Here is a 23,405-nt window from a genome sequence, read left to right as displayed (position 1 = left end):
TGACTAAGCTGCCCTTTTGGAGAACCTCCATTTCAAGCTGGATCCTAGCTACTCAACTCTAGCAAAACAAAAACCACCTGAAGCTGGAGTATGAATGTAGCAAATAAATAAATGAAAACAATTATCATACCCAGAAAGCAATATTAACAACAGTACGTTTCTGCAGGTCCACACTCCTGAACCGCAAGAAGACAACACTCGAGAACTCAAATACCACTGAGGCATCAAGCTGATTGTTTTGAAGTTTCTGTATGTTTTATAAATTTCAAAGTTACATGTTAAATGCATATTATTGTTGGTATCAACCCCCACTCTCACTCGAAACCTGCAGTTAAACAATAATTGCCTGCTATGTTGAATAATCAATATTGCTTATTTTTTTATTTCTCTATTTTGTGCAGCAGGTTCCAATGTAACCACTGAACTGGTTTTCAAACTATTTTTTACCTGTGTTTATATATGGAATTGTTTTTTTATTTTTTTAATGCTTTTCTTGTTGTGACCTTTTTACAATTGCATATTTTACTGCCCCAGGACCTTATGGTTAAAGGGAAAGTAAGAACCCTAAGAAAGGAAAACATACAAACTGGAGGGTGGGAGGGAATCATGAGGACTAGGAGCAATCTGTATTGCAGGGGTTGGACTAGATGGCCCTCGTAGTCCCTGCTGACTCTACAATTCTGTAATTCTATACTTTCAAGTGGATTTTGCCAGAAGAGCTCACTGCCTCTCATTCTTTGCATTCTGCCTTTGCCGGGGGACAACAAATAACAAGCTCACACAGAGGTTGTGTATTCAGATCAGAGGCTGGTGCCAGCCAGACAACAGCCACTAGCTCAGAAAAAGGTCCTTTTGGCTGCGATACTTGCCGCCTGCCCCAGTTAACCCTACCCCCACCCCACCCTGGCCACCTGCTTTCCCCCCGGTGACTTTTAGTTGTCACAACTGGTGACAAAACCCTTTTGTGAATGAAAAGTCCTTTAACAAGCTCACACCTGTTTCTCATGGCACTGCAGCCCTGCTGAAAGCCTCCTGAAAGCTGCGCTGCCCTGCAGGTCAGAGTGGGTAAGTTAAAAAAAGAAAAAGAAAGAAAAACCACCCAAGCATTTTTGAAGCCTGAACCAGAGAGCAGCTGAGCTGCCATGTGGCTCTGAAACTGCCCTGCTGGAGTTTCGCTATTCAAGCAGCGTTTGGCCCCACATTCCAGGGCTGGGCTCGGCTTGAAGCCTGGGACATTCCAAAAATCGTTCCACTGACATTTCCTCAGGAGAAGGGAGTCCCCAATGCAGGAGTATCTAAGGCCAAAGGGCTTATAAGAGCTCTTCAGAGTCACATTCCAAATGGACAGTGTGTGCAAATGCAGAAGGGGAGAGACGGCAGCATCTCCTGCACTGAGATCTTTGACAGGGCACCCATTTCTGGCTTTTGTTTGTTTACTTATTTAGATTTGCATGCTTAAAAACAACAACACAAAAATCAAAAATCAGGGCAGAAATCAGAATTAATTGAGATGCAGCATCCGAACCATTTCTGGGCAATCCAAAACTCTAACATGAAGGTGCAGAACATTTTCCAGACAGAAGGCCGCATTCTATTCAGGGCAGCTGCCTGGAGGCCACATGCACCCGGTGGTCAGAAGCAAATGTAGGCAAAGAAAATGTGAATTTTGCCTTTGTGCCGGAGGCAAGTTTCTACACACACTCACACATACCTCTTTCCTGCACTTAGGCAAGCACGAAGCATTATTGGAGTTCAAAGACACAATCCAGATAGGAAAAACACTTCTCAGTGGCTAGTCCAAACAGGTAGGATCTTACCATGCTTTCAAAAGGCTACAGTGGGAGAGTTATAATTTTGTGTGTGGTGGTGTGACATCCCTCTTTGGATCTGTGCTGGCTAAATTGGGTAACAGATGGCGTCGTTAAGAGGGAGTCCTTAGAGGAACAAGCGACAGTACAAATGCTGTGCCGAGAAAATCCCCGTCCCTCAAAATCAATGCTCAGATTAAATCAATGGTGCATATTTGATGTTGACCTAGTTTTCATGCGTGAATCATAAGCAGATCATTGACGTTTTTGCTGCACCGGACTTCTGTTTGTTTGCAAGCTGAAGTGTGACTGCTGTGGTGAGCATGGCAGAAATACCAGTAGCCATGTTGAAGCAGAGACAGAAGTAGTTTTGAGTATGGGCTCACCTGGTTCAGCATTACCAAGGCGGTAAGGTCAGCAGTACAGTAGCACACAGCTGGACCATGAGCTACGGACCACACTGCCATCTGCTGTTTATATCGAGTACAACCCCCCCCCCTTGCATTTGGTTTAGTTGACAGGAATATTGTTTTTCAAGGTACAGAAGAGATGTAACAGAAGAGATAAAAACAGAACAGAAAATAGTGAAGGAAATCTCTCTCAGTTCTAAGTAGCTCCCACAGTTACTGCAACCCCAAATAAATGAGATATCATTAGAGACAGGAGTGCTGGGGAGCAGGAGCCTTCTTTTGGGGATAACCAGTAAGGACCCAGTAAGGTCCCCAAGCACCATGCTTTACTTTCTCCTGTGTAAGTGAATGGATGCCCTTCATTTGTATGGCAGAAATGAAAGCATTACAGAACAAGAGTCTGGCTGCTGGATCAAGCCAATAGCTCATCTAGTCTAGCATCTTATTTTCACAGTGGCCATCAAGCCCACAAGCAGGACTTGGAGTGCAAGAACACTCTCCCTACTTGAGTATCAGTTACTGGGAATCACGATTGAGCTCGAGGACAACTTTTCGGTGGACAAAATCGGCCACCCATCCTTGACACACTCGGTGGCCCAACATTCATTCGCCCTCATGATTTCTCTGCAACATACCGTTTCCCCATTCCCAGCTCCTAACCGTGTCTCAAAACCACATTCCATTTGTTTTGCCCCACAGAAATTTGTGGGAAAAATCTGGAACTGAATCAGCTCAAGCCTAAGTTTTGTTTTTTGATCATGAAGGGAATGTTGCTAGTATACAAATAGTCTTGACTATTCTAAAAAGGTAAGGAGATCATCTAAATATAATGGGTTCAGATAATTACTTTTGTCCCCCTCATCTCACTTTGGCTCAGAATATAATCAAAACATAAGAAAGCACTTAACATAAAAACCACTTTTAGGAGACAGGGGATCATCTTTTTAATTGATACTTACAGAAGACAGACAAATAACAAGATGTACACTTTTTTTGAACTTCATATAGCTTAAAATTTCATATAGCTTAAAAAGATACATTCTGTAAAAAGGGTTGCCAATGTGTTGCCCTCCACATATATGACTACAACTCTCATCATTCACAACCACTGTCCATGTTGGAAGGGGCTGATGGGAACTGTAGTTCAACAACATCCAAGGTCCACCTTGTTGGCTTCTGCTGCTGTAAAAGGTAAGGCAAAGATGTATAGCAAGATCCGCTTCCACCCTAGCCACCTTCCCTCCACAGCTACAAATCTGTATTAAGATTCTCACCAGCCTGCAACCAAACATCAGATATTAAATAGATAATATATTCAATATATCCGTGACACTGGGGTTACTGCCCTTGAGCTCCTTTGTGTCACTGAGCTCTTCCCAAAGAGAGAACCAGCTGGCTAACTGACTGAAGACTGCTGTGTAAGAAGATCATTTCAAACTGGAAAACTGCAGGACTATTTAAACACACACATTAACTTTCCCCCCTTTTACTGGAAAGGGGAATTCAATGCAGAGCCAATCTTCTTTTCTCAGTGAAACTGCAAGCTACAAAGGCAGCAAAGGAAGAGCAGAAAGAAGCCAATGATATCATACACATTGCAATTCAAAATCCAGAATTGTCTGTTCCAGCGGACTGCATCCAGAAGAAATAGAGGGCGAGTGGGGCAAGCTGCATAGTTGTAGAATGGCTGTTTTCACACCATCGCAACACTTAAGAAACACTGGGGTTAGAAGTGCCTGGAATAAAATGAGTTTTTTTGCAAGCAGCCTCGGCTACAAGGTCATTTCCGTGCTCTCCATTGTTCAAGTGTTCCTGGTCTTGCCTCTTGCGTTTGTTAACCAAATGGTTTGCTTCTTCATTCCATTTCCCTTCTGGGAGGCCAAGGGTTCGTAAACAGGCAATAGCTGCAGCTTGTTCTGCTAACTTCTTTGACTTTTCCCTGTAAGAAAGAACAAAACGTAAGGTAGGAAGAGAACAATTTAGAAACGTACATGCTGCCCAACCTAAGCTGTGACACTGGCATGTCCTATGATGAATTCTCAAGGTAGGGCTGGAAGAGACTCCTCCTGACTGACACCCCAGAGAGTTGCTGTCAGTCAGTGTATGCAATACTTAGCTAGATCGACTAATGGTCTGACTTGATTTACAGCAGGTTCCTACATTCCAATTAACCACAGTCTGCCTGGCTTTGGACAACACAGCAAGCTGTAATTAATCAAAAGCTTCTGAAATCATCACAGCTGTAACAGAGGGGATGGAACAAGCCCAAGGCTTTCTGCAGTTCATTCTGGCAAAGCAAAATGGTAGTTTAGTGTACTAACATTTGAAATCGCTATGCCTACACACCAGCATCACTTCTGTTATTTACAGGTTATGCAAACTAATGAACAGTTATATGTTGTTCCCTCTGACCCTCCAGCTCTCATTTGGGGTAACAAAACCCACCCCCCAAAAAGACTTACCATAAAGTTGATCTGTACTTTTGTTCTGCTACCGTGACAATAGAACAGAAGAGTCTATCTAGTGGTCTTTCGACCTAAAACAAGGCAAGACATCAAAAGATAATTTCATGTTGTTTTCATAAAATGAAAAAGACACCTGTGAGCTGTGAGTTGGCTCTGGCTCCAGGGTCATATATCCTCTTGGGAAAGTGGTAAGGGCAGCCCTCAGGTGGCAGGTCCCTGGAATTGCAACTGTGAAATTGTAAATGGGAGCAACAGCACAGCTCTCTTTGAATACACGTAACTTATTCAATTGCTGTGGTACTTCAACATGAAACATCAGATCCTGCCCACCAAGCAGCTAGGATATTTTAACTTGATGTTGGGGCAAATGTCACCAACACTGAAGAAGTAAACCTGTGTTTGGCCTGTACCACTTCCCTTTGCAGATTGGAACTCATCCGACTGAGTGTTCTCATAGAAATCTAGGTGTCAGGCAGAAGAGTTCTAGCCCAGTCTACTCCCTGACATGCTAGTTTTCTATGAACATGGGATTTTAAAAATGAACTAGCTGTCACCTGAAGAGTAAAGTTGCTTAGCCCAGATAATAGGCCCACCAGAACTAGATCTACAGCCTGTTTCAAAGATGCAGGGTGGATGTATGATCCAGTAAATACAAAAGCAGAAAACAGTTCATTGGGGTTTTCACAGAGGAACCAGATGAGAAAGTCACTTCTCCCCTTACAAGGAACAGTTTTATATTTGAAATGTGGAACTATGTGCACTAATACTAAGAAATGAGCAAAAAAATCAGAAAATACCACTCTTGTAAAAGCTGCCCATCTTTGAAGAAAAAGTGCTCCAGACATGTAAGATAACTTCTGGCAATGCAAATTTTTGCAAAAAATAGTGTGGAAGGTTTCACATACCCCTACTGTAAATGCCAGAGTGTATCTGGCTGGAGGTCTTTGATTCTGGGAAGCTTCTATGTCACAACTTCAAACACTTGCAACTTCAAATGATAATGAACTTGCATGTGCCCAACGGCCACCACAGATAAATCTTAAATCTTGCTCAACATTATCTTTGTAATTATACTTTGCAGGTAGCTCACACATTCATCTGAGACTCAATAAGTGTTCAGAAACTCAACACATATGGCATATTCATTTACAGACAAAACTGCCACATAGAAATAAAACATGAGACCACTTTCTACAAATGCAGCATGACTTTCAATCATGCTGCACACTACCTGGAAAGCTGATTTATATGTTCGTGTGTGAATCAGCCCATTTTCCTGGTATCAAATCCCATCAAACTCAATTGGACTTTTTTCTCAGTACAGTGGTACCTCGAGTTACAAATGCTTCAGGTTACAAACTCCGCTAACCTGGAAGAGTTACCTCGAGTTGAGAACTTTGCCCCAGGATGAGAATGGAAATTGTGTGCTGCTGGCGCAGCGGCAGCAAGAGGCCCCATTAGCGAAAGCACGCCTCTAGTTAAGAACAGTTTCAGGTTAAGAACGGATGTCAAGAGTGAATTAAATTTGTAACTAGAGGTACCACTGTAGACATGTATAGGATTACACTGTGTCTTTCAAAAGAGTACTTGTTGCAGAACGCAGAGACTCACAGTTTCATAAACAGGCTGAGGGTGCTTTTCTTTCCTACACCATTCCAAGAGACACATTTTGGGTGTGATCTGTGGGGGATATTCTCGTCTGAGGAGAAAAGCAAAAACATAATTATTACTCATCCCAGGAGAGTCACTGTGTTAAGTCTTTGGATGGCAAAAGGATGACTGAAGCAGGCACAATGCAAAAAAAGGACTGCAGAAACAAACTCTTCTGGGCAACTGACATGGCTGTGTGGTGCCTGTGCTAAAAATAAAAATTAAGCTCTGCATCCAGGCAATCCAAATTCCGAGCCAATAAAATCCAAATTCTACAACCTGAGTAAATTATGGAAACTGAGTATATGTTCCATGGATTGGATTCAATGTTACATCTACTCAGGAGACCCAGTGGAATTAATGATCAATGATTAACTTAGTTTCAATCATTTTGTTGGGTCTACTCTGAGTAGACCGTGGTTGCATACCCTCATTTATTTTATTCTGCATAATTAATTCTCAGTTTTCCTAGTCATGATCAAAATTAAAGAGTATTGTGGAGGCACCAAAGGAACTTGCCCCTTGCCTGCAATCACTGAAAATAGGCTCCTCTCTGGCTTCTGAAATTTCAGCAAGCATTGCCCACACACTTCCAAGCATATCTGTGTCACCATCAGGACTTCTTTAAATAAAAAAACTGGGACTCTCAGAAAGCTGAACCTTGTGTCCAATGCAGACAGTGACCATTTTAGGTGTGTCTGATATATGTGCAATTGTGTCAAAACTGGAAGTGACCACAAAACATCACAACTAAAGGCAGGGGAAGAGTGGGGTGTTTGCAGGTTTTTCCAATGAAGAACAGAAGACATTGGGATAGCCCTGTACGGAAAGAAACAGAACAATCAAATCCTTTTTCTTACTTATCAAATTTAACAGCCATTTTTATGACATCAGAATCTTCACTGTGGTCTTCTTCATCTTGGTTGCTAGCTTCTAAAGATGCTTTTTTGGCTTCCAAAAGAGCAGAAGTTTCTTGGTAAAAACTGCTCATCTCAAAAGCTTCACTAATGAAAAACAAAGCCACAATACATCCAAATTAATACTATAAATATACCCTCTAATTGCAGAGAAGTTTTAAAGATGCATCAGGTGTCAAAGCTAGCATCTATCACAGGGATGGTATTACTATTTTCCCATTTCATAACTTCTTAAGAAATGTCTTGGGCAGTCTATCCCACAAAATTTGTTGCATGGCTGTGTATGAAGTGTGTGCATAGGTTTCTTTAGAACTGCAGGATTACATTGGAAACATGGAAAGCTGCTGTGGGGAGATGATTTCCAAAAAGATTTTGTTCCTTTGTCCTGAATGATCATGCTGGAGCTACATTTTTTACATCAAAGCCAAGATCTCTCCTGAACAGCTGCCAAGCAGCAGCATGGGGTACTAAGTTATAGCAAGGAAGAGGAAGATGTTTAACCTGACTGCCATTTTGCCCTGCAATCTTCACACCCCACCCAGTTAGCGAAGTGACTGGGAAGTAGGTAATGCCGGAGGAAAGCAGTAGACCAAGTTAAGCATCCTCTCCTACCTACCTCTTTATCCCTTTTACTCTGCCACTTGGCAGTGAATGCAATCTGTCACTGAACATGCTGCTCTGACCTCAAAGACTTGTCTTTGACTCTCTAATAGATGCAATAAACCATTGACTACTAGGAGGTATTCCTAAACTACTTTTTAAAATTCAAGGTCCTTGTATGGTACTTTAACTGAAATTTTAAAACAGCAGCCTTAATAACACACTTCAAATGCATTTACATTTTAAAACTCATCCCTTTCCAGGCCCTCTTCCTCAGGCAGTGGCGTAGCGTGGGTTGTCAGCACCCGGGGCAAGGCAAGTAATTTGCGCCCCCTAACCCAGGGCAAGGCAAGTAATTTGCGCCCCCCCCCCCCGCTGCACTGTCCCTCCCCCAGATAGTCCCTCGCTCTCTCTCCGCACCACACCGCACGCCTGGCACCCTCCCCTCCACAGTGGGCGGCGACCTGGCGGTTTGGATCGGATTCGCACAGCCAGCACTGCAGTGAGAGAGAGTGAGTGAGCCAGGTAGGGGCAGAGCTGCGAGTGCAAGCGCCCCCCCCCCCAGATGTTGCACCCGGTGCGGCCGGCCCCCCCTGCACCCCCCACACTACACCACTTTCCTCAGGCACAGTACAATGGTTGCTTTACCAAGGGCTATTTACTTTGGTATTTACTCCTACCAGATTTCCTGCATGGATTGTGCTGCATGTAGCTTCTTCCCTTGTGCGTTTTCCAATTGCTCCCTTAACATCTGGCACAAGCAGTACTTGGTGTTGGTGTAGTGGTTATCATATCTCACTGCCTGATGAAAGCAATACAAGAAACAACATGGTAGAAGAAAAAGCAGGTTGTAATCAGCTAGTGAACCTTCAGCCTGTGAGCCTCCTTCAGTCACTTACTGAATTTCATCCCGCTCGTAGTAAGTGTATCTAAATATAAATCTAAAGTAGACTGAGAAGGGATGCTTTTGCCTTTATTTACACTTTCACCTTTCTCAAAACTATCCCTCATTTCCCCTTGTGTGAAGTGTCTCCCAACATATTATTATTATTTGTGGATCAATGGCTCTTGGGGTTGGGGGGAGGCCTTCCAATCCTGTTCTAGCCCAGGCCATCCCATCTTGCTTCTTTATATCCCTAGGTTGGCTAAAATCCTACTATCTGGAGGGCCTATTTATCTAAAAACAAAGGGCTTGATGAAACTCGTTAAGATGGAAGTGCTGTTGTGGAGTAGCTCTTGAATCTGGAAATTGGGTAGACAGCATGTTCTGGATAGGGTTTGCACTTCCCTTAAAAGAGCAGATTCAAGTTTGTCACTAGAGCTCATTTGTTTCAGTGCCATGGAGTGTCTTCCCAGCTTTGACTGGTTTGCCAGTTACAATCATTCCTGGATAGAGTGTGGCTACAGTGACTCGTCCTCTGGTAACCTTATGTTGGATTATTGCAATGCACTCTCTATGGGGCTGCCCTTAGGGTTCAGGTAACAATGATCCTGAAAGATCTTCATTGGCTGCCTATTCATTTCCAGGCTGAATTTAAGGTGCTTCCTGTTCTCACAGTGACCATGGGAATTCCACAAGCAGGACTCTATCTCTCCTTAATGTTTCCAGCAACTGGTATTCAGAAGCAACTGTGGATGTAGATTTTTTAGAACAGAAATCAAGAAACCGTACATATTTGATATATTCCTGCATGACATCCTTTAAGGGCCATGGACCTTCCTTCCTGAAGACAGAGGGGTTCCACATGGCAGCACGAGCAATCATGACTGAAGATGCTGCTGTTACTTGCTGGAAGACCTTTATGTCAGAATATTCTTTTATGAAGTCATGAGAGCCTCCACTGAAACAAGAACAGCATTACTTCTATCAGTATTAACAAACTCAGTATTAGAATTTATTTTTTAAAAAAACAAAAAACCAAGCTACAGCAATGTAGTTTAATTCCAATTAGCCCCACAAAGCTTAAAATGAATATTTCCCTATGCTACAATCCTTGCAAGCCAAGAATGGCACTGTTTTAATTAGACTCATTTGGTTAACAATGTGCCCACTATTTTATGAGATGATGCTAATCCAGCAAAGGCCTGGAAGGTACTCAAACCTGGTGCTATTGTTGCAGCCAGAAGGATTAAAGGAAGTTTATCATCAAACCAGTCAAAACAATTGTGCAAAGCTTCTTATTCACAGCGAGGGTCCTAATAATAATAATAATAATAATAATAATAATAATAATAATAATAATCTCAGGAATACTTTAAAGAAAGCATAAACACTTCAGCCAAAATAAAAGGACTGACATCAGGAACCTGCACAATTGTGGATATGCACCAGCACAGAATGTGGTTTGGGGAATCCTGAGAATTTTAACTTTTAAGCCAACAGACAAATCTGGGACTTGGGTCCACCACTCTGCCCCTGACAGGCACCCAGCTCCAAGGTACTGCTGAAGCTGCAATTAACCACAGGATAGGATAACATCCTATGTCAAGCTCACCTAAATGATGCAAAGTCCTTAACATTTGTAATTTCTGGGCATTTTGGAGTTTGAGTGCACGTTAAAACAATATAGTAAACCATTTTTTTTAAAAAAAATGAATTTAGGACTAAGTACACGTTCCTCTAAGTGTTAGTGTGATGTCATTTATCATGAATGAATCTTTCAGTTCCTATCTCTATTTTTTCTCAACATACTGCCCATTGCTAGATAGGGATATCTCACAACAAAAAGCGGACATCTAGTCCCACTTACTTGGCTATTACTGGTATAGAGACTGCTTCAGAAATGGCTTTGATCACATCACAGTGGACAGGATGCTGAGGCCTCTCTTCTTTCTTCCTTTGCAAGGAAGAGAATGAAAGGAAACAAACAGATCAAAGATTACTGGCGCAGAGCATTCTTCTTCGCAGATGTTAATTCCAGCCACCCAGGCCCTTGCGGCGCAGAAATACATTCAAGAAGGGCTATCCAGAAATTATTTTGCTCCAGAGAGATAGAAAATTAACTCACCTTCCATGAACTGCAACAGCAGCAACACCAGTCCGCTCTATCTTCTTCACTAAACTTATTGTTTCTTCTTTCTGGAAATGGAGAAAAAGTCACAAACCGCCACCCGTTTGCAAGTTCTCTTCAATGAAGGCAGTACTTAACTCTATGATGACCTGGATATATGCCCAATGAGTGATGGGAATTGGGCAGGCCTTGCCTGACATCTGTACCCTTATGTCATGTTTGGCTAAGAGACTACACACACAGGCTCAGTGAACAAAACATTACACCCCAACTTTGAGGGGTGAAGACAGGGTCTACATGCAGTGAGCTGTACATACCTAATGCCAGAGAGGCAAGGCCAGTGCATCCCAGTTCTGCTTTCCCTCTCCATGTATGCCAGCAGGAGCTATGTCTATCTCTGGCTCATTACCAAACAACTTTAACAGAGAGACCCCATACATATTTACTCAGAAATAAATCTTCCTATGTTTAGGAGGTCTGACTCCCAGGTAAATGTGTGCAGAATAGCAGCCTGAACCCCACAAAATGAATTTTCGTGTCTTACTGCTGAGACCAAATTCAACTAGTGACAGCACCGCCCACCCACCCCCACCCCGGATGTTGCTGGACTTCAACTCCCATCAGCCCCAGTCAGGGCCAGGGACAATGCTTAGGGCCATAGGGTCTCTATTTCTGGTCTAGACAGATTGTGCATGGATGCAACATTTGATTTTCCTATTCACAGAAGGGGAAATTTCACAAGAGTTGCTTCTTCCAATTTTGCACTATTCTGCATGATTAAACCATTTGCTTGAGCAATTATTTTCAGCTGGCTTTTGCAACAGATATATTGCCTGCCATCTTAAATTTAAACGCTAATGATTTCCATCTTTTTAAGCTTCATTGGTTTGTCATAGACTGCCTAGGCAGCAGTGCTATTTTATTCATTTCTGATAAAACACAACCATTACTGTATTATCATAATTTACTGTGCTTTCTGGTCAAAGCACTGCACATTTGCCCAAGATCCAATGTTTCAAAAACCACAAGATGTTCTTACTGACAGCAGGATTCTGATTTTGCAGGTCACTGGCTTAGAAATGCCTTTGACAAGAGTAGTCAGAATCTAAAGAGACAAAAAGGACTGTTTCAGCAAAAGGAAAGCAGGACTTCAGTCTTGACATGCCTAGCTAGTACTGCTAAGATTTCCTCACTTGCTCTGCTCCCATCCCTCCCCACTTCACTTCCTTTCTCAGTAAGAAGCATGGAGGAGCAAAAGCACCTTAAAAAGTGAACATCTTAAATCTAATTCACTATCTGCTCAGACCGTTTGTTTTGTTTGTTTGTTTTGTTTTACTTATATACCAGACTTCACCCGAGGATCACACAGTATAAAAGCACAAAAATACACAACATAATAAACAACATATCTTGAGGTCAAAAGTTGCCTTCCCCAGTCTGGTGTCATCCAGATGTTATGAAATACAGCTCCCATCATTCATAACCATTTGCCATGCTTGCAGGAGACTTGAAGTCCAAAACAACTGGAGAGCACCATGCTGGGAAGTTTGACTTAACTAATCCCTAGAACAATTGCTTCATGCTACTCCCAACTGTTCCTTCTGAGCAGATTTCTTTTTTTAAAAAGTTTTCGAATAGCGCACACCAGTTACTCTGGCACCCCATTGTTATTTGTTCCTTCTCTGAATCTCATTTGTCCTATGCACAGGTGGTTGGAAATGTTCAAGTACCTTGTTTTTGTACTTCATCCTTTCAAGGACTTCTAATTCTTGATATATTTTAATAGCTTTTAAAAAAAAAATCAGTAACATTCCATATGCTCTGGAAGTCTTTAGAAATCAAGGATTCTAAGCACAAGCTGGTTCTTTGGTCCTGCACTGAACAACGCCCCAAAATCCAAAAACTATAGCTGTTGAGATAGCAAAATAGCACTACAAACCATCCTTTGTCTTAAAACATTTGTGATACAACAGCAGACACTTTAATGCCTTGCCAACCTGTCCAATTCCCAGGACATTTTGCAGTTTATTCTTTGTTGAGTTACAGCATAAAGCCAAAAGCAAGACAAAATAAAAATGAATACAGAAATTACTTACAGATTCTATCTTGTCGGGATCAGACAGGAGTGCTGCTCCCATTCCTCCCTGGGAAAAGGCATACACAAAAGGCATTCATTATCTCAGTACCACAGAACCAACAAGGCACTTATCCAGTACAGTCACACCCACACATGAAAATTTCAAATTGCCACATATTACGCAGAAAAATCATGTTTGCTCCCATGGATCATTATTACACTTTCTGCAATGCTAACTATTGACAAGTAGTCTGATACAAAGCAATGTACATGTTTCTCAACCCCTGAAATCTTCAATTCAGGAATGAGGGACCTGATGGACTCCAACTCCCATTAGCACTAGCCAACATGGATGATGGGAGTTGTAGTCCAACAATATATGGGGGACCACAAATTTTCCTTTAGTTCAAAGCATCTCAGATAGGCTGGGACTGTTCTCAGCTATGCCTGTACCCCTGGGCTAGAAGGACCAACAGTCCGACTCAATCTAAAGTATGAAGGTGGGGCTGGCACCAAGAGGCTCTCCCATATCCTGCAACTGCAAAAACCTTTTTCTTAAAATGGATATTAAGTCAAACTGCATGCGTAAACACAAGATGCATTCTTTTTAAAGGAAGAAAAAAAAACAGCTGGACAAGAGTCAACCTACCTTAGTGGAATATTCTTTGGGGCATCCCATATTGACATCAATGCCAGCAATATCATTCTCTCTGAAATGCCAGAGAGAAAAAGAAATTGTGTATGTTAAAACCAAAGGACACCCAAACATTTATACACTGCCTTTGAACAATGGATCTCCAAGGTGGATTAAAACAGTAAGATACAAATCTCTCATCTCTCAACTGTGGGGTGGCTAACCAAGGCACTGGCAGCTGGTGGGGACACAATGTTAAGAACTGGTGTTTCTGTTGATGCCATTGTTACATTGCCCAGCAGTACTGGGCGGTCACTAGGTGGCAGTGCTTCTCTTCTTCCAGACCAGGTGGAACATTGCTTTCAGCTGGGCTGGAGAACTCAAGAGAGACGCTTAAGGGGCATTATGTGAAAAAGCCAATCCCCTCCAAGCCTGCTAAACATGCTCTTTGAGAGCTTTTGCCTTGCTGGGAGGTGTCCTAGAACAGTGATCATGCATTTTGTTTGCCTGGATGGGGAGCACATGGGTGGGTGAAGAAACTCTCAACTTTTGCAGTTCAAATCCATGCAATGGGGTGAGCTCCTGTTGCTCTGTCCCAGCTTCTGCTAACCTAGCATTTCAAAAGCACCAGTGCAAGTAGATAAATAGTTACGGCTGTGGCAGGAAGGTAAATGGCATTTCTGTGCGCCCTGGCACTTGTCAAGGTCCTCCGTGCACCAGTAGCGGTTTAGTCATGCTGGCCACATGACCTGGAAAGCTGTCTGTAGACAAACGTCGGCTCCCTCAGCCTGAAGCGAGATGAGCACCGCACCCCATAGTCGCCTTTGACTGGACTTAACTGTCCAGGGGTCCTTTACCTTTTTACCTTTACAGTCATACCTCGGGTTGAATGCACTTCGGGTTGAGCGTGTTTGAGTTGTGCTCCACAGCAACCTGGAAGTAACGGAGCGTGCTACTTCCGGGTTTCGCAGCTTGCACATGCACAGATGCTCAAGATAACATCACGCGCATGCGCAGAAGCAGCGAAAAGCAACGCAGACGTGCCGTCGCTAGTTACGTTTGCTTCTAGATGCGAACAGGACTCCAGAACGGATCCTGTTCGTATCTAGAGGTACCACTGTACTATACACAGGTAAGGTTCACATCCATTCCTCTGGCCACTTGTGCTTCTGGCCCATCTACTTTTGCCCCTGGGAGGCTGTCCAGAAGGGAATACGGCCCACAGGCTGAAAATGGGTCCTCACCCTTGTCACGAGGTCCCATTTGGGGGTATTAAAATAAAACTTTTAATATAAGGAAGCAACACTTTGCACAATAACCTAAACACACCGTTAGGCTGTTACAAACAAGCAGGCTCTTATTAGCTACTGTTTTGCCTGGTATAGGTGTAAATGCTGGCATGCGGAGTATCATCTTTACTCCTGCTGCACAAAAACAGATGCAGTGAGAGAGTAATAAGCAAGATAGTAATTTTTGTCAATTTATTTGCAAGGCTGGGTGAATTGGTACAGATCATGCCAAGCCATTTTTCAGCAGGCCCCCAAAGGACGAAAAAGGTTTTTCTAAAAAGGTAAAATTTGACAGATACTTACACAAGTTTGGCTACAGCCAAGGCTCTCTCAGCATCTGCTGTCCCCTGAACAGCACAGTAGCAAAGAGAAAAAGACATAGACAAAAACAGTTTTACCTTTTTGTGAACCACTTTGAGGGTTTTTTTACAATCAAGCAGTGTTGCCATTTTATGAAATAAATGAATAAAATAATTAATACATGGCAGACAAGTATTACCCATGATTTCATCCAAACCTTACAAAACAATGTACTCTCCTACACCCATGAAATCACAAGAGATCTCATTGGAACTGTCCTTAGCAGTACATTAAAAAATGTAAACACCACAGATCATATTTTGTTAGCAGGATGTTGAGGGCTAGTTACTTCCTACCATTTGAAAGACAACATGGTCCTTTTCCCTTTCACAGGTCCTGAACACAACTCTTTCATTGGGAGCAACGAAGTCCACTGTTCCAAGCACCTCTGCAGGACAAAAAAGGGAAACAGAACAGCATAAAGATAAACAGCATGCATCCATCTTTTCACTCAAAGTGTTTCAGTTTTAAGATCTTAAGACAGAAAGAAAAACAAAATTGCTGCCAGATTTTTTTAAAAAAGCATGCATAATAAAGATGAGTGGCAGGCTTTCCATTTTCCCAATTAAATTTATTGGGTGTATCATTGTTAGATTAGTATTAAACTCTTCCAAAGGAAGCAGGTCCATTACAATACCCTTCAAACTCAAAATATCAAATATTTATATGCTGCTTTTCGGTGCAGAGTGCCCCTATCTCTAATAACAATCGTGAACAGGTTGAAGTCCCAGCAACTTATAACCTGAATCTTCAGCAATTGGAAGAGACATAGTATACGTATATTTATTTTATTTCAAGGTTTATTTAGTTCATAGTTGAAGAAGTTCACAATTACCTACACAACCATTTGGTCAAAAGGACTTCATTCTGGGGCTGTGCTAGAATGCATTCCATTAGCCAATATTATGGGGAATATTTAGCAGTCTGTGAAGATTTTCTACTAAATTAAATACAAGCAGTAGACAACAAACTATTCTACCAGTGCTCTGAGAAACACTGGTTTAAGGGATGCTTCAGTTAAACGAGGTACAGGGAACCATTGACCCTCCAGATGTTGCTGAACTATATAAGGAAGTATATATAATGGCATGGGATGATGGAGAGCCCAAGAGAAGAAAACTGGAAAATCCCACCTATAGCCTCACCTTATTTGTCCCTCAAGTGACTGAATATATAAGCAGATACTTGCCATTTACAACTCTCTTGCACTGCAGCATCTTTATGTCAATCAGTTCCTTCAAGAAAAAAGACAAAAGTTATAAAAATGCATCAAACAAAGGGAAAGGGGGATTCATATACAGGAAGGCACCCCAACTTAATCATGATTTAAACTGACTCAGGTTCCTATTACCAGAATCCAAAAACTACTTTCAGCAGTGGACTTTAGTTGGACTAAGCAGCTTCAATACATTTATGTTAAGGAAAAACTGTGTATTCATAGTTGCTCACTTCTCCTGGCTTGGACACTGTGACCTTGGAAGAAGAATGCTTCTGGGGAGGGCTATACAGCCAGAACCACCACTGATACATTGAGTCCCTCCATGAGGAGTTTCCCATCAAGTCAGCAGTCTGAAGGGAGAACTATGTCACAGGAGCTGCCCCATCCTCCTGCCTGAACATGGTCACCAATTCTGCTCCTAGAAGTGATTGGGGGTGGGGGCTGCTTTTAGGGAGGGACTGCTGTTTTTAAAGAGAAAGTCAGCCAGAACTGCCACTGGAATCAGCAATGAGTTGCTGATCTTCTAGACTGCTAAAATCTGCATAGCAGAACTATATAACTGTGTTATAAGAATTGTAACACATTTAAGAAGTTCTGCTTGACTTTGCTTTTCCCTCTTCCTGCCCATTCCTTTTTCCTCGTGTGTCATGGGGTTTAGCTTGCAGGTCTGAGGGAAGGATCTATTTTAGTACTCATTTTTGTAAGAGGGCCTTTTTGGCTAAAAGGCAAAGTATAAGTGCCTTAAATTTTAAAAAGACGTGTAAACCCTGGTTAACATTTAACACTGTTAAGTTCTGAGTTGAAGTTTCCCTTTGCTGCTTAAGCCAGGAGTAGGGCATTTGCTCCAGAGGATACATTTATGCACCATGCTAAACCATGGTTTAATGCTACATGCATGAGAAGGAAGGAGCCACTGCAAGCCTTGGGCTCATGCACTCTTCCTACTTTCCTGCATTGCGGAGAGGAGTTTGGCAGAGTTTCACATCACTTTCCACAAAACGCTGTAGTTTTGAGGAAAGGCTTGTGGCCCCTGGTGTGGCAGGCACAGCCCGACAAAAGAAAGAGCAAAACTCCAAGTTTTGAGCAACATCCACCAACACACTGCTTGTTTGCAGTTAACCACAATGAAACAAAATTAACACAACATGCAAGCCAAGCCACTGGGAACAACGTGAGCAAAATAGAAATATTCTCTTGCCTCATTGACTCAGCCACCCTACCTCACAGTATACAATATCAGCACCATAATCCAAAGCTAGAAGTCGCATTGGTAGGGTCCCAACCCTGACCATAGGTGCCAATATGGCCTTATTTCTGAAAGAGAGCGATGTTGTGTTCACCGTCATGTTTCTTGGATTGTCTGAAATGAAAACATTTGGGGGGCGAAATTGAATTATTGTTAAACAAAGACAAACTACAATAGTATATCTTACTTCAGCCATGAAGCAGTTCAGAGTGGGAACTTCTATATGAGCTGGAAGCTTCATTTCCTTCCTAGTTCTCAGTCAGGCCCCAACCCAAGCAAGTATTTCCAAAGCACTTCCCCCTTCTTGCAAGTAGCCTCATGGGCAGCTAGGCAAGCACTTTGAAATTACTGCCCCTGTGGGAGACTGGGATGTGTGATAATTTTTTCCCTTTCACTTTGGTCAGTCTGTAAGACATGGCACCTGAGCTTGTTGTACTCCCTAATCCTTTCCCCTTTTTTGTAATGTCTCTTGGGGAACCTGCAGTTAGGGGCCGTCCACTGATTTAGATTTATTTGCAACCCACTCCGAGGGCCTTTTTTGGCCAAAGAGTGGGACAAAAACACTTCTGAATTATTTCTCTTCATTCTGCACTTAGTCAAGCACATCTAGAATACAATGTTATTTAAGGAAACAGACAAATTGGTAAAGGATGATCAGAGGCAAGAAAAATAAGAAGGAACTAAAAGGTAAGTGCAGTTCAACAATGGAACTAATCAATTTGGGATAGCTTTTCAACCTTGCTGCAGGCCTTCAAGAAGAGGGTGGAAAGCAATCTGTTGGGGATACTGAAGATCTCTTGTTTGACTGTATTGATTACAAGGCCTTCTCCAAACTTTAAGAATCAATGAAACTCCTGCTGCATCTTTTAACTAAGTGTGTTGGTTGAGTGGTTCCCAAGTTTCTTTCCCCACAGGCCACTTGAAAACTGCAGAGTGTCTTGGCAAACCACTTAATGATTTTTCTGTCTGTTGTAGCAATTGCAATATGCTGTGGTAGGTGCTACATGCTTTTTAGTAAATAATAAAACATACTGTTGCTTCTGCTGTTCTTCGCAAACAGTTCCTAGACTACAATTTGGGAGCTCCTGTGTTAGTCTGCTGAAGCAAAGAAAGAAAAGGCTTGTATCTGACTAGGTCATACTCAAAAGGAGACCCATTGAAACCAATTGAATTAAATCAGTCTTGACTAACTGAACAGCACTGATTTCAATGCTCTGACCATGAGCTCAGTGCCAGATGTAGGGTGGTGCGGGCAGTTTCCCCACACAGGGCATTGAGCCAAGGGGGCACAAAATGGAGTAGATCCATAATTGAGAGGATTTGAGGGCGCCACATGAAAAATTATCAACCCTGATTTGTTAGATACAACCCAGATTTGCAGCACCTTAATGACTAAACAAATTAATTATGGCATATTAAGCAGCCTAAACAACCTCCAGATGTTGGTGGTCTCCAATAATAGGGTCATTTGATGCACCAAGGAGAGGAAAAGACCAAGGCAGTTAGGGGGGGGGGCATTGGAAAGTTGTGGGACTCCAGTTCCCATCAGCCCCTGCCAGCACAGCCAGCGGTTCAACATCTGGAAGACATCAGGTTTGGGAAGGCCGACTTATTATGGACTTATTTTTATCGCCTTTAATGTTTTGCTGCTTTCTTCTCCAAGCACGGCTAAATAAGAGCCCAGCCCAAAGTTAGGGAAGGGGGTTTTAGGGGAGGGGATGGGGACCTCCTCTATCCCTTTAAGGAGCTTCAGAAGGAGAGGGGCAGAGGGGCGGCCTAGAGGAGGCAAATGCCATTCCCAACGAACTCACCACGCGCCGGACTCAGCCCCACCTCCTTCCTCGAGGAGTCAGCTACCACGCACGCGCGCCCATTCCTTCTCCACCCCCTCGCAGTACGTCATCCGCACAAGTCTCCCCTTTCCCATAGATATATAAATGGAGAAAAACGCAACTTCGATTTCCGAGTTCTACTTTGGAAAACAAAATGAAAAAAGGAAAAGAAACATTTTTGTTCTTCCCTCGGAAATTGAGAGATGTCGATAGAAAACAACAGAGACTGGACCGTTACAATTTTGGGCATCATTCCTGAAATATTTAGGTACGGTATGATGAAGTGCTAGATACGGTATAATACCTATGGAGGTACCACAGCAATAGGGTGACACCACTCTACGTGCATAAATAGTCCATACACAGAACGTTTTTGTGTGACTGCAATATCTTGTTATATTTCTGTGAGACCATCCCGGCTGGAAACTTCATGCCGCAAGCATCACTCTACTTCTTTCTCTATGGCGTACCAACTGTCCATTCTCTGAACGCGGCACAGCGCACGCGGTGTACGTCATCAGCCGACGACCGCATGCGGTGAGGCCGATCGCCGAATAGAAACAAGAGCGGGCTTGAGACGTCATTAGAACGCGACTCTTACCGAAACTTTCCTATTCTGCTTTGCGGAGGCTCCGTCTCATGGCTCTCGCCGCGTGTGGGGCCTCTCGGGGCGCCCCGACCCGCTTTTCCCCGTGGCTGCGGCTGGCTCTCCACCGATGGGTCCTTCGCCCGAGCTCCGGCGGGCCGCCGCTCGCACCGGAGTCGGAGAAGGAGAAGGTGGTGCGGATCCCGCGCGCTTGGCAACTGCGGCTGGAGCGGGGCTCCTTCAGGCGCAGAGGAAGAGGCGCCCCCGCAGCTGACATTCCTCGGACCGGGAAGCTTTTGCTGCGGAGCCGGCGGCCGGAACTCAGTCAAGCCGCTCGCCACACGGTGGGGCGCTGGGAACAGCCGCCCTTGGTCTCGGCTGGCTGGAAGCATCGCTTGTCTCGGGGGGACTATTTCCAGCTGCAGCGAATGCGACAGGAGGCGCCTCAGGAGCGAAACCCCGATGCTGCTGATACTGCTCCCTCCTCTTTCCAAGCTCTGGGAGTGCAGCCACAGCTGGCCTCCATCTTAGAGGATGTTCTCAGCATCTCTAAGCCCACTGCTGTACAGATACGTGCCATCCCTGCCCTTCTGACGGGATGCAATGCGCTGTGTGCTGCAGAGACTGGCAGCGGGAAAACCCTGGCCTACCTACTGCCCCTTATCCAGCGGCTCTTGCAATCCCCGGCCCTCACATATGGGGCCGCTGCTATCCCTGCTCCCCGCTCCTTGGTGGTGTTGCCATCCCGGGAGCTTGCAGGACAGGTGCGACGCATTGCCTCTTACCTGTGCACTCCACTGGACTTGCAGGTGACAGATATAGGTGGTGGCCGGGGCAAACACTCTGTCCAGCAGAAGCTCCGGGCTGGTCCTGCTGATCTCTTGGTGGCCACACCAGGTGCACTGTATAAGGCTTTGCAGAGAAAGGGATTGTCCCTGGAAAAGCTGTGCTGCCTAGTGTTGGATGAAGTGGACACCTTGCTGGATCCCACATTTGTAGACCTTGTGGAAGATGTGCTTCGGCATGCCTTCTTTGCCACTAGCCCTGAGGAACTTGGTGATGTTTGGAATCCTAAAGCCCAGTTAGTGGCTGTAGGAGCCACCCTTCCAAAGGGGTTGGGTGACCTGCTGAGTAAAGTCACTGATCTGAGCAGCTTCAATGTCCTAACCAGCTTTAGTCTGCATCGTCTTCAACCTCATGTTGAGCAAAAGTTTGTGCGTCTGAAAGGAGCTGACAAGGTGGTGGAGCTGTTGCAGCTTATGAAAGACCGGGGGCCCTCATCTGGAGCTGTTTTGATTTTCTGCAACAAGGCCAGCACTGTCAACTGGCTTGGGTACATTTTGGATGATCATAAAATTAAACACCTACGCCTGCAAGGACAGATGCCAGCACTTGAGAGAGCTGGCATCTTTGACACCTTCCAGAAAGGCCAATTCGACATCTTAGTATGCACTGATATTGCTTCCCGGGGTCTGGACACCACCCATGTGGAGCTAGTTGTGAACTATGACTTCCCAGCAACACTGCACGATTATCTGCATCGTGTTGGGCGTATTGGTCGCACAGGTAGTAAGTTCCCTGGGACTGCAGTTAGCTTTGTAACCCACAGGTGGGATGTGGACCTTGTCCGGAAAATAGAAACTGCAGCTCGTAAAAGGACTCCATTGCCAGGGATGGAACCTGTTGTTAAAGAAGCTTTGTCTAAAAAGAAAAAGCCCTGAGTCTTACTAAAGGATTCTAGTTTAAAGCGATGTTTGAACAGGTACTTGACTGTGTAAGTGCAATCAAACATTCTGTGTACTTAGGTTGAGAACCTGTGCAAAAGAGCAGCCCAACCAAATAACTATGTGTACTCATTAAAGGCACAAGCATAAATGACTGTTGGAATGGAATTGTCTGACTTCTCAGTTTCATGTAGGCTGATGCTTGTGTGTTAGGTGAGCACATCCATCAGATAAAGGGGAGGGAGGAAGTATTCTGTGTGATCCCCTTACTGTTTTCACCTATAGAGGTCAGATTCAACTTCAAAGAAAGAATGACAACCTATACCTGAAGCACCCTTTGTTTCTTGTTCTTACCTAAGCAGCCAGAGCAGTTAGAGAATTTGGGGCAGAACTTTTCAGTGGGCTCTTCTTGTCCCTCTGCCATTTGCACATTTTTCTTGATGCATGAACTGTTGATCAGTGGTGAAATACATGCTTTGCATGCCAAAGGTTCCCGGTTCAATCCCAGCCATCATGAGGTAGAGCTGAGAAAAGCCCCTACCTCTAATCCTGGATTGTGTAGACAATCCTGTCAGTGTAGACAATACTGAGCTAAAAGGACTTGTGACTGGAAAATATTTGTATGTTCCTATGCACGTGAAGCCAGTCTGTTAGCTGAACTTAACTCCTAATGAAATCAAAGAGAGTTAAGTCTTGATTTGACCCCTTTACTTCAGTGGTATTCACATTGAGCTAACAGATTAAATCCAGCCTGACATCTGCATGTGGGTGCAATATACATACTTATTGCAAGGCCACCAGTTTTGCTGGTGCAAGAGCCGCAGTGGTTGTACCAGCATCAATAGGATGTGACCTTCAAATGACTATGCAACTCTTGTTATCCTAGCATAACCCACTTTGGCTGCTATTCCGAATTCTTGATATCTGTATTAAAAAGAACTTTATCTGTCTTCCTATTATCCCAGCCAGGTCCCAGGAAAGAATGTTAAGACCTTTCTGGATGTTTTCTAGTCAGTTATGGTATCTTAAAGGAGAGCTGAAGGTATTCTATAATTACTCATAGGCCTGAGCTTATCTTGAGCATTTGTTAATGGATACCGTATTTTTCGCCCTATAGGACGCACCGTCCCATAAGGTGCACCTAGTTTTGGGGGGGGGGAATAAAGGGGGGGATTTATTTCCACCCCAGGCTCGGGGCTGGGGTGGGGGAAGCTCGAGCTTCCCCCAACCCCAGCCCCCAGAACAGGCAACTCTCCGCAAGCCGCGGGAGCCCAGCGCCAGGCTCCCACGCCTTGCGGAGAGCTGCGCCAAGCCTGGGTGCGCTGAGCTCAGCGCGCGCAGGCTTCAGCATGCAGGCAACTCTCCGCAAGCCACGGGAGCCCAGTGCCAGGCTCCCGCGCCTTGCGGAAAGCTACCCAAGCCCCGGCGCGACTGCTCAGCGCGCCGGGGCTTCGGGATAAGAGGCAGCTCTGCGCAAGCCGGGGAAGCCCTCCCGTGGCTTGCGCACAGCTACCCGAAGCCCCGGCGCGCTGAGCAGTCACGCAAGCTGGGAGAGCCCTCACGCGGCTTGCGCACAG

General features: G+C 44.1%; 2 protein-coding genes across 8 annotated transcripts; one reads left to right on the top strand and one right to left on the bottom strand.

Moving 5' to 3' along the window:
• Positions 1–3,137: 3,137 nt before the first annotated feature.
• On the bottom strand, positions 3,138–19,954 carry DUS2 (dihydrouridine synthase 2). 7 transcript variants are annotated; one of them, XM_083452629.1, is made up of 17 exons: positions 19,498–19,574; positions 18,719–18,781; positions 17,661–17,800; positions 16,411–16,456; positions 15,518–15,609; positions 15,165–15,208; positions 13,588–13,648; positions 12,958–13,005; positions 11,901–11,966; positions 10,859–10,929; positions 10,601–10,687; positions 9,523–9,691; positions 8,531–8,652; positions 7,194–7,337; positions 6,295–6,382; positions 4,681–4,754; positions 3,138–4,157 (listed from the first exon to the last, which is right to left on the bottom strand). In XM_083452629.1, exons 3-17 carry the CDS (start codon positions 17,784–17,786, stop codon positions 3,929–3,931), a joined length of 1,467 nt encoding a protein of 488 aa, XP_083308755.1. In that variant the 5' UTR covers positions 17,787–17,800; positions 18,719–18,781; positions 19,498–19,574; the 3' UTR covers positions 3,138–3,928. The 7 variants fall into 7 exon arrangements, with proteins under 7 accessions (XP_083308755.1, XP_083308756.1, XP_083308759.1 ...); XM_083452630.1 differs by lacking the exon at positions 19,498–19,574 and adding an exon at positions 19,120–19,491; XM_083452633.1 differs by lacking the exons at positions 18,719–18,781; positions 19,498–19,574 and adding an exon at positions 19,823–19,954.
• Positions 19,955–20,045: 91 nt separating this feature from the next.
• Positions 20,046–21,979, top strand: DDX28 (DEAD-box helicase 28). The gene has a single exon (XM_083452626.1). It carries the CDS (start codon positions 20,158–20,160, stop codon positions 21,823–21,825), a length of 1,668 nt encoding a protein of 555 aa, XP_083308752.1. The 5' UTR covers positions 20,046–20,157; the 3' UTR covers positions 21,826–21,979.
• Positions 21,980–23,405: the final 1,426 nt, after the last annotated feature.

This window comes from Podarcis tiliguerta (genome assembly GCF_965153285.1).
Source record: "Podarcis tiliguerta genome assembly, chromosome: 8".
Taxonomy (NCBI): Eukaryota; Metazoa; Chordata; class Lepidosauria; order Squamata; family Lacertidae; genus Podarcis; species Podarcis tiliguerta.
The sequence above is the reverse complement of the archived record's forward strand: the minus strand, read 5'-3'. Positions and strand labels throughout refer to the sequence as shown.

Coding starts and splice junctions, on each gene's coding strand:
- DDX28 (XM_083452626.1), top strand. CDS start 20,158: ATGGCTCTCGCCGCGTGTGGGGCCTCTCGGGGCGCCCCGACCCGCTTT.
- DUS2 (XM_083452633.1), bottom strand. CDS start 17,786: ATGACGGTGAACACAACATCGCTCTCTTTCAGAAATAAGGCCATATTG. Junction 11,967..12,957: donor ATCCCGACAAGATAGAATCT/GTAAGTAATTTC, acceptor TTGTCTCTTTAG/ATTCTGACTACTCTTGTCAA. Junction 8,653..9,522: donor TGCAGGAATATATCAAATAT/GTACGGTTTCTT, acceptor TGCTTTCATCAG/GCAGTGAGATATGATAACCA.